The 10,943-nt window shown below is 45.8% G+C and overlaps 1 protein-coding gene across 10 annotated transcripts in view; it reads right to left on the bottom strand.

Annotated features, from left to right (window-relative positions):
• Positions 1-10,943, bottom strand: part of Akap13 (A-kinase anchoring protein 13) — a 270,998-nt gene that overhangs the window by 3,994 nt on the left and 256,061 nt on the right. For 8 of the 10 annotated variants that reach the window (XM_038314009.1, XM_038314011.1, XM_038314014.1 and 5 more), the window contains 7 exons: positions 9,895-10,089; positions 7,892-8,053; positions 7,205-7,275; positions 6,484-6,528; positions 4,078-4,128; positions 2,834-3,283; positions 1,233-1,563 (listed from right to left, as the gene is read on the bottom strand). In XM_038314009.1, the coding sequence (XP_038169937.1) occupies positions 1,233-1,563; positions 2,834-3,283; positions 4,078-4,128; positions 6,484-6,528; positions 7,205-7,275; positions 7,892-8,053; positions 9,895-10,089 (1,305 nt within the window). The remainder of the gene's footprint in view (positions 1-1,232; positions 1,564-2,833; positions 3,284-4,077; positions 4,129-6,483; positions 6,529-7,204; positions 7,276-7,891; positions 8,054-9,894; positions 10,090-10,943) is intronic. The other 2 variants (XM_038314012.1, XM_038314015.1) reach the window with 2 other exon arrangements.

The raw sequence follows: 10,943 nt of genomic DNA, 5'->3' as shown, positions 1-10,943 counted from the left end.
GACCCCATCAAGTTTCTGTGTTGTGACACAGATTAACTTCCACAGAGTACTAGTGTTCATGTGTGTAAATGGAAGCGAGAGCTCAGTCTTAATGTGAAGGCAAGCACAGCAAAGCATTCAGGGAAATGTGGACTACGACAGAGGTTCTGTTCCTAACTCCTCCCAGGGAAAGTGCTGTGACCTGCCTGAGGCATCTAGGAGGTCAGCACCCAATCTTGCTGCTGTATTCGTTACTAGAACAAGTGCCTAGCAAGATAGTGAGAGCCAGAATAACTCCAACTAGGGGAGTTAGTTCTTCAACTGGGAGAAGGCTCAAGAAATGAAACCTGCACTCCACATGTAGAGGACCCAGAACACAAGGTCCTGGATGCTCATTGCATGAGTATTCTTTCTGAAAAACATCAGGCATGTTTTCCTGCATGTATGCATGTGCAACAGGTTCACACATACATCCAGCCCACAGTGGCCAGAAGAGGGCAGAAGAGCCCCTCAAACTGGAGTTACAAGTGGTTGTGAGCTGCTTATGTGGGTGTGGGCAGCTGCACCTGGGCTTTCTGTAAGGGCAGTGACTCCAACCTCAGAGCCACCTCTCCAGCCCTGCACGAGCATTCTTTTCATATGTCTCTTGTGCACAAATGCCTTATTATTTTATATTATATTTTTATAAGTGGCTTATTATAATTATTATTTTATCATTGATTATTAATTTGAAGACAAGGTCTCTCACTGAACCTGGAGCTCACCAATGTGACTACACAAGCTTGTGGGTGAGTTCCAGGGTTCTCCTTCCTCTGAGTCCCACCTCTGAGGATTCAGGTCTTCATGTTTGAATGGCAAGCATGTTACCAACTGGGCAACTGGGTCATCTCTGCAGCTCCTGTAAGTATTCTTTTCTTTCTTTCTTTTTTTTTTTTTTTTTTTTTTGGTTTTTCAAAACAGGGTTTTTTTCTCTGTAGCTTTGGAGCCTGTCCTGTAACTAGCTCTTGTAGACCAGGCTGGCCTCGAACTCAACAGAAATCTACCTGCCTCTGCCTCCCAAGTGCTGGGATTAAAGGCGTGTGCCACAACTGCCCAGCATGCAACAAGTATTCTTAACAAGTGGGCTTGGTGGGCAGTGGGCGGCTTGGCTTTTGTACATCTGAACTGTCCCCCCACACCAGCCTGTCACTACTCTTTCTTGTAGAATGCAGACTCCATGGCCACAGTGAGACAGCGTAGTGTGGACAACTCACCACCAGGCTGAGAGCGGCTTCCTTTGCTCTTCTTTTTCTTCTCCTTCTTTTCTTTTGGCTTAGCTAACCCAAAAAGGCGGGTGGAAGTGGAGGTGCTGGATGGGGCCTGGCTTTGCCCCTCTGGTACTTTTGTCTGACTCGTTGAACTCAGTATATGAAAAGGTCCCTTATCTTTGTGCGTCCGAGAGATGCTGTTCCTTTTAGGAGACACTGAAAGTTCTGAGTCCAATGACCCTGACTTGGCTATGGAAGGTGCAGATGGCAAGGAGGACGCCTCTGGACTGGGCAAGAAGGACGGGACTCGCATCAGCCTGCCATGTTTATTCGAAACCTGCATATGTTCAAGAGAAGCCATGAGCATTGCGGTAGCCACACTCTAAAGAACTTACTCTAAACAGGGCTTCATGGAACTGCTCCTTCCCAAGTCCTATCTATCTATAAGCATGTTAAAACTATCACATTCAATACCGATGTCATCCTTATCTTTGATGAGGCAAAGTAAAAAGAACTCCCTCTCCCTGAAGAAACGGGATAGCTACTCATTTAAAGACCAATTCACACAAGAGAGCAGCCATCACTTTGGGGCAAGAGATTATGGACCTGGCCAGGCTAGAGTGCTAACAGAAGGGCATCAACCCATCTGTGTTCTCTGCTGCCTGGGAACCAGCCCTCCCTGTCAAAATTCTGATTTTATTGGAATATGAGTGGATCTACCCTTCTGCTAGAAAATGCAACAGAGCCACTGGCCGCTCCCTGCTATGTATTTGAGAAGCTCTTCTGAAAAGGCAGTACTGCCCAAGACATCACTTCAGCCTCCTTTCATGGCCCACTTTCATGGTCAACTGCAATATGGCAAGAGTTTTAAAAGACAGGGAGATGTGCACACTACCGAATTATCTATCTGCCTCCAGAGTTCATGCTCCAGGGCGACCACAGGTTATCTCCTTACAGCAGCATCACACTCAGCATGCCGACTGACAGAAAGAAGAGCGTGGAAGAGCATCAAACCAAATCAGACTTTATATGGAGCGTAGGTGTCTGAATATCCCTGCCCAGACATCATCTGTGCACAAGAGAGGACCACTTTCTATCACTTGCTGGGCTCTTCCCTCTGTCACTGACCCCTGTTGATCTTCCCAACAGGTTCTTTATCTTGTAATAGAGCTAATCTTTGCTGTCTCCTGAGCACAGGCACATAGGACCTAAGGGCTCCTCTATCTTGGTATGTTTCCTATTTGTGGGAATGCATGCCTGGTTTACCATGTGCTCGTCAGGACAAGGGCTAACTGCTACTCTCTCAGACATGCTGAAGCGACTCTAGCCTAGGCTGGTGGCTGAGAAAAGTGCTTGCTAGCTTGATGGACCCATTGACTTCTCTGTGCTACAATCTCAAGTGTCTGCCATCCTCTTCAATCTCCTTGAGTGAGACTCACGTCCTCCCCTTGTTCAGGGTAAAGCAAAGCTGCTATGTAACATGAATCTCTCCTCTGGTCTCTTCCCTGAGGCTCCTATCATCCCTTCAGTCACTGCCTTGCCTGGTCTTCATGGTAGGATGCCCCCCCTTCCTCCCTATCTACTGGCCTGGCACAGGTTCTAGGTACCTGGCAGAAGTCTTGATCCATCTGCCTCTGGCTGAGCCGCTCTGCATCCCGCTTCAGTTGCTCCTGTTCTCTTTCCAGCTGTTTCTGGGCAGCCCGTAGTCTCTCCAGATCACACTGGTAAGTGCCCTTCTTCTGCTGGAGGTCTTCGCGGTCCCTTTCCAGGTCCTGCTGCCCACGGCGGACAGCCTCCTCCCGTTCTGCCACCTTGGCCTCCCGATCTCTCAGTTCCTGCTCCCGGGCCTCCCACTCACGCTCACGTCGGCGCTTTTCTTCCAGGTGCTGTGCTTGCTGCTTCTGCAGGTTGGCGAGGTCCTGGCGCTGCTTCTCCAGGCTCCTCTGTTTCTCCTGCTCAATGAGAGAGCTGGGGCGGGACGCACTCCTTGTGAGTACCTTCTCGGTCAGCACCAGCTTCTGGTCCTCGATGTAGCTATCTTGTTGTAGCACAACTCCCTGTCATGGCATAGAGAACAGTCATGCAACTCAGGCCCAGGAGAAGAGCCACCTGCAAGGATCCTCCCCTGACTGCACACTAGACACAGGGACGGATGACTCCTGCCTCACGTTTCAAGGGTTGCTCCTGGGCATCTCTGGGCAGGTCTCAGTGTCAAAGATAGGGGGATTCAATATTTGACATGCCTGGATATCTATTTTCTCTTTAAATTAAAAAACAATTTCCATATATTTTGTGTGTGCATGCATGTGTGTGCCAAAGAGAGCCGGTGAAGGTCAGGGATAACCTGTGGGCGTCAGTTCTGTCCTACAATGTAGGTCTTGAGGATTGAACTCAGGTTGTCAAGGCAGGCATGTTTACCTGCTGAACCTCCTCACTAGCCATGGTCATCCATTTTCTGGAATTCCTGGTGGTGCTTTGGGGTGGGAGCAGTGTGTCTGCAGTGCAGGAGGGAGAAGGTAGGCAGGAGACAGGTAAACTCTTCATGAAAGGAAGGGGTCAGAAGCGGGGGAAGCACCAAAGAGTATGAGAGCGCCACTCTATGCAAACAGCAGAGAGGGATAAGGAAAGGTTTTCTGAGTTAGACAGCCTCTGGGGAAGGTCCCTAGAGTCAACCAGCTCCTCTTGGAAGGCACACATGATGTGATGTCTTCATTTTCTAAACCAGAAGCTAATCGTGGAGCTTATTTCCCAACAAGTAACTTATAAACACTAAAGACCAAGGTCAACAACATCTCTGTGCTATGTTCTCTAAACAAGCAAGTAAGCACCCAGATAAAGACGACACATGTACCTGCAGCGTGCTGAGGAGTTCGTGGAGGTGAACGATACTCTGGACCACCTGCTAGCAAGGGAATGGACATTCATTTCAGCTTTTTTTTTTTTCTGACTGTAAGAAATACCACATGGCTACAACATCTTCAGAATACAACAAGACATTACATTTTAATGAAATCTTCTAAAATGGAAAACCCGAGAGAGTACTAAGTGCAAGCAGCCAAGGTTAAATATGTGAATGTGCACGTGTGCACGTATCTATTAAAAGGTACTACACAAAGCTTCCACTTTTTAAATTGGTTGACATAAGAATAGTATATACTTCAAAGTAAAAAAAAGGACACCCTGAAAATTTGTATTAAGTTTATGAATCATCAAGGGCAAAGGAAAAAAATTTAACTTCTCTAAGAAAACTGTCTTCATTTCTGGAAAACTTTAAGTTAAAAACTTTGGTTCATACACACACTGAACAAAATACAATATGCCCCAACATATACAACAAGTATAAGGGCTAGAGAGATGGCTCAGTGGGTAAGAACACTGGGTTTGATTCCAAGCACCCACATGGCAGCTTCTAATTGTGTCACTCCAGAACCTGACCTATTCTGGCCACTACAGGTACTGCATATATTCACAGACATACAAGGAGGCAAAGTACCCAAACACATAAAATAAAAAAGAAAGAAAGAAAGTCATGAAAGAATTAGAAGAAAGTAGAGGAGGAAATAAGGGATATCGGGACATCCTAGTTGAGAAACAGGACAGAAATACAAATAGGTAATTATATGAAACATTAAAAAGCATTCAGGGAGTAGAAGCACAGCTCAGTGGTTGAGGCTCAGGTTCAATCCACAGAGCACACACGCACAAACTAAGAAATGCAGTTTGAAATTACCAAACCAACAACATGTCAACTTGAAAATGGTGGTGCTCAACGCTAGTGAAAGTAAAATGAAGATGGGGACACCTGGTACACAGTGGCTCCCACACGTAGTCACACGGTGAGGAAGATCAGAGCCATGTACTAAGTGTGATGTGCGAAAGAGTGGAAGAGGGATTACCCACCAGAAAGATCCAAGTCTAGACCTGACAGACACAGCCAGCATGCACTTACTGAGCACAGGCACCGTGCTCCGGAGTCTGGGAAAATGCCTCTGACGCACTGAGAGATCTCTGGAAGGTCACACACATGACCATGAGTCGGATGAGAAAGGGGCAGACACAGACACCTAACAGTCATGACTCTTCAGTGATGGGTATACTTAAGTTTAGATGATTTGTTACTTGTCTTTACGTTTTTCTTTTTATAGTAGTTAAACCAAACTTAGTTCCGACAGTTCTTTCTTACTGCTCACTTGAATCTTCACGGAAGGCACAGGAGCCTGCGGACTGCAGCTGTGCAGTCCCAGTGTGAAGGCCAGGACCATTATTTCCCACAGACTTCCTCACTAAGTACAGGGGACCTTGCCAAATGGAAGAAATCAGCGGAGAGCTGTCAAGAGAAACAGCCTACAGGGCCCAGGTCCTGGTTAGATCAGGGTGAGTCCCTCAGCAACCTCCTCTGCCAACAAACAGAAAACAACATCCTGTGGATTTTTTGAGGGGGAATGGGGAGGAGGAAGTAGTTTAAAATTTCAAAACAAAACTCCCAGGGGTTTAAGATAATAAACACAACAAGGAAGAATGAAATGTAAGAAACAGCCTTGAGAAACAAGTGTGCAGGACACACAAAAGCAAGGCTCAGCATGAGCACTTGTCTAGGAGACAGCAGTGACCCTGAAACTGATTCCAACAGGCCTCAGAGGTGGGGCTCAGTGACAGCAGCACTCCAGGGAGCAACCAAAGCCTATTCCCAGGGTCTAATTCCCCATCAGGCTCCCTTGTAGGAAAGGAACTGTTCAGAGGCAAACTCAGTAAGAATAAGAAATTATTTAAGGAGAATTTGCCACCAGTTTAACTCCCATACTCTACAGACTTGTAGCCACTGGGATCCTTTACAGGAGAAGCTGCTACAAATTCTAGCCAGCCGGCCCAGACTGAAGGCACTAAGGGGGCTCCCCAGTTCTTGTACAGACAAAGCTATACAGTTGTGGTAGCTCTCGCTTTAAACCCCAGAACTCAGGAGACAGGCTCGGGGATTTCTGTGAGTTCAAGGTCAGTTTGGTCTACAAAGCCAGTTCAAGAACAGCCAGGACTACACAGAGAAACCCTGTCTCAAAAGCAAGCAAGAGGAAGGGAGGGAGGGAGACAGGGAGAGAAGGGGGGGGGGGAAATCTTCATTCATAATATATAACACTCACTGAAGGGAATGTACAGCTGTTCTTCTTAGTTATAAAACATTAAAGACACAAGAGACTTGTAACAGCAAAACAAAGATATTCTAAACTCAATAAATATTCTAGATAGTTCATGGAATCCTTACCTCACTGTTTCTTTTAAGCATAAATACCAAATTAGCATTTCCACCCTATAAAATAACAACAAAAAATGCATTTAAAAATAAAACTCTTGATGTAGAGACTATACTCAATGCATTTCTAAGTTACATGTACTTCTGAATTTCCCTTTTTTCTACCATAGCATCTCCCTGGAGGGTGTGATAAAAAGTTGAACTGGTTTTTAACTAAAAAACCCTGTAGAGCAGGATCACGATGTCACGGGGCATCAAACAGGCTGTTTAATAAAACTGGCCCTGAGGGGCTGGAGAGATGGCTCAGAGGTTAAGAGCATTGCCCTGCTCTTCCAAAGGTCCTGAGTTCAATTCCCAGCAACCACATGGTGGCTCACACCATCTGTAATGATGTCTGGCACCCTCTTCTGGCCTGCAGGCATACACACAGACAGAATATTGTATACATAATAAATAAACAAATATTAAAAAAAAAACTGGTACTGCGAGGGCACAGCAGAACCAGGTATGTAAAGAGGGCACTTGAAGCCAGGGGGCCCAAAGCGCCAACAACATGGGCCTCTCAACTGTATGGTTTGCTCTAAGAGTGTGCTTTCCCTAGAAAATGAAATTTAATTACGAGTGGCAACCTGATTCCTGAGCCAGATCAAGGAAAAATACTTCAAAAGGGTGATGAGTTCCAAGGAGGTGCCAAGAGGTTCACATGTAAGAGTGTTTTTCTAGGAAATCTTACCTTTTTCAGACCACTGTCTGATTCTGTTCTCCTAAGATCCTGGCCATCATCACCCTCTTCTTTCTCACCTCCTAAACAAAACACAAACAAATAAAAACAATATAGATAGCTTAGGGGTTTTAATAGTTCTAAATCCTATTAATATCAAAAATAAAAAAAGAGGCCAGGGAGCCACTCAGTGGCACTCGGCCACTAGTCACAGCTTCACCAACAGAGAGTAAGAAAACAAAAGCCAAACAGAACCAAGCCAAACAAAACAGCCACCAAACACAGCTTAGTACCCCTTATTTGATGCTTGGAACCAGAAGAGTGTGAACTTCAGATTTTTAGATATGTATATAATAAGATGCTTGGCAGTTGAGACTCTTGTCTACTGAATGTCTCACAGACACTTGCACACACTGGAGATAATGGTATACAATGTTTGGAGCATCTTTGTGTTCTCAGTGCAACTTCCCAAGTGTGGAGTTTGCAATGTGACATGTCAGGAAGTTCTGAACTATGGAGCAGCATGGATATCAACTTTTCACATTAGAGATGCTCAAGACCTCTGGCCATAGCTAGTTCAGTTGAGGAATAATGAACATGGTTCTCACGGGAATTCCTGAGTGTCTGAGACTCTTCTGAAGACATTTACTGAAGGGACAGAGGAGACTGTGTGCTGCAAAAGGATAACAGATGGATCACCTTTGGAAGCATTCATCTGATGACAGTCAAATCCTCCAAAGGTCTCTGCTCTCCGGGGCAAGGAAACGGGGCCAGCCATGACTTCCTGCTCAACAGGGCTGCTGATGGACTGTCCAAGTGTGCCGCCGAGACTTCCACTCACCAAACCCTGGAGGATTTCCACTGGAGTGAAGCAAACAAAACACTCATGTGGATATCTATCATTCATTAAGAGGAAAAAATGTCATGGCAACATATGACGCACAGACTAGATCAGAACATCCCAAAGAATAGGTAACTTTTCCTGCCTAGGGGGCTCTACTGGAAATGTAGAGACGAATTTCACGCTTCTATCCATGGGCCTTAAAAATCTGCAGGTGAACAGGAAGGCAGAGTAGTTGACTGGGAGGAGTATGGGTTCTAGAAGTAGAGCCAAAGCAGTGGAAAGGTCTCTGGAAATGTGAGCCAGTGTGAGAACAGCAAGTAAAACTAGTAGGAGCAGGCAACCTGTAGTCCACAATTTGCTTAGCTACATTCAAGTGAATTTACATTATTGAAGCCCCTCTCTAGCTCGGTCCACAGAAAAGGACAACAGAGTAATGACTAAAAACTCAAAGCAATGACAATAATTCCCAGGTCCTAAATAATGATCTTAAAATACTTTTCACCAGAATTCTCAAACGAATGGAATGGAACAGCAAACAACCAAGAAAAGCTTAACTCCACAAGCAAGCTCTGTGCTGTGATCATGCCACAGACAGAAGCCACAAGAATACTAGGGTCAAGTGGGGGGGTACACACTGAGAACTGCTTGGTGACCTAGAACCCATCAACTATGTTTAAATTCACGAATCCATAAGCAGCTAAATTTGGAGCTGGGTACTGAACACAAGGCCCCTCACACATGCAGAGATCTACCTCTGAGCTACAGCAGTAGCCTCCTAACAACGTGTGCAAAATAGTGCAAGTCCTACCGGAGGATCCAGACAAACCAGTTTACTGGAAACCAAAAGGAAGAGCCCCTCCCCTACAGGATTCCTCCTTTTATCCCACTGTCCCTATGTCACAGAAAAAGAACTAACGAGGGCCCAGTGCTTTCTGATCTGAACTCAACACCATAGGAACACATCTTATGAAATACACCAAGTCTGAGAAATTCAGCTTCTGAAACCAGCTGTGACTGACAGACTGACAGACAGACCTAGAGAACAGAGCGCTATATGGAAAAATCCAACCAGTGGTTCAAAAAGCTCAGCTAACCCAAAGATTAACTGCATGGCAATGATGGGGATGGTGAGCTTGCAGTGTATCTCAGCAGGTATGCGGGACAGTTACATGCCAACTTGACAGAAACTAATTTTGAGAATAGAGAACCTCAACTGAGAAAATGCCTCCTTAAGATTGGGCTGCGAGCAAGCCCGTAAGTAGCACCCCTCCATGGCCTCTGCTTTATTAGCATTATTAGCGCCTGCCCTGTGTGAGTTCCTGTCCTGATTTCCTTCAACAATGGACTAGAATGCGGGAGTGTAAGCCAAATAAACCCTTTCCTCCTCAACTTGCTTTGGTCATGGTGCTTCACCACAGCAGGTAAAGGCATTCACCATGGAGCCATACCTGATGATCTTGAGTTTGCTCTCTGGGACCTATATGATGGTTCCAGACTCCCCAAGTTGTCCTCTTACCTTCATTAACCTTCATATGCATACCATGTATACCCACACACATGCGTGTGCACAGTAGATACACTAATGTAACTTTAAAAATAAAAAAGGGGAAAATACTTAAGTCATTATTGATACAAGTTAGGGCAGCTGCTTCTGTTAGGAGGAAGTCAAGGGTGATGACATGCAAAGGCTTTTAGGGTGTCTGCCACGTTTATTTCTTAGCTTGGGTAGTGATTCTACAGCGATATTAGGAAGCTTTTTATCCTGGAGTTTGATAGCAACAGCAGACACTGGTAGGGGACATTAGTGTGCACATCTCTCCAGGACAGGACAGAGACGGCAATGCTGTGTGTAAATTACCTTCACTTATTGCACTTTTCATCAGTGGTCCTCCTTTGAGAGCCTCCTCTGTGTTGGAGCGGAAGAGGACTCTCGGGCTGTGCGTTGGGGAGCAATCCTCAGGCAAGGGAGTGCTGCATTCAGTCATGTCCCGGAAAATCATCTCCTTCTCTTCCAGCAAGAGGAGGATCTGCTGGTCCTTCTGTTGAAGTTGTTCTGCAGGACAAACGGAGACACCACCTGACTTGTCTGGAGCCGGGGAACACAAGATGACTGAGAGGTGAGCACCACCTAGTGGTGGTTATGGAAAGGCCCAAGACAGAAGAAGGGTTCTTTCCCGCGAGCACCAGCATTTCTGACATAACTAGTCTGAGCTTTGTTTCTGTTCCTTTCCTGTCTATTTCTCAATTCACCACACTCTGGTGGCGCCACTTTCCTGCAGCTGCCTTAATTACGGAATCTAAAGAGTTAAGTTAGGTCTTTTCCTGTATGGATAATGACTCCCCACCTGCAGTGGAAGGGCACAGCTGGCCTGCTCTCCATGCCTTCTACAATCTGCTCCCGGCGCTCCCATGCACGGTCAGCTGCCTCTTGTCTGCTGATGATCCCCGGTAAACACCCGTAAGCCTACTTTCCTGAACATCAGTCAACTATCAAGTGACTTTCAACAAGAGGACGTCAGAAACCAGTCTTTTCCAGCCCATTCACCTTTAGTTTACAGTTTCTTCCTTAGATGGCAGTCTTTATCTGCCAGGCTACCCAGCTTGGAAAACTGGTAGATTTTTCCTCTCCTGTCCCATCACCACATTCAGCTGACTAGTTTTATTAATTTGTTTTTGTTTGTTTTTGGTTTTTTGAGACAAGGTTTCTCTGTAGCTTTGGAGCCTGCTCTGGAACTAGCTCTTGTAGGCCAGGCTTGCCTCGAACTCTCAGAGATCTGCCTGCCTCTGCTTCCTGAGTGCTGGGATTAAAGGGGTGTGCCACCACCACTCGGCTTTTAATTTGTTTTTTAAAGTCTGTTCTTTGATAACATCATACATGTATGAAGTGTATCTTTTACCCTAACTTCT

Source organism: Arvicola amphibius, chromosome 12, assembly GCF_903992535.2.
Source record: "Arvicola amphibius chromosome 12, mArvAmp1.2, whole genome shotgun sequence".
Taxonomy (NCBI): domain Eukaryota; kingdom Metazoa; phylum Chordata; class Mammalia; order Rodentia; family Cricetidae; genus Arvicola; species Arvicola amphibius.
Note: the sequence above shows the minus strand (reverse complement) of the source record. Positions and strands in the feature narration are given on the sequence as shown.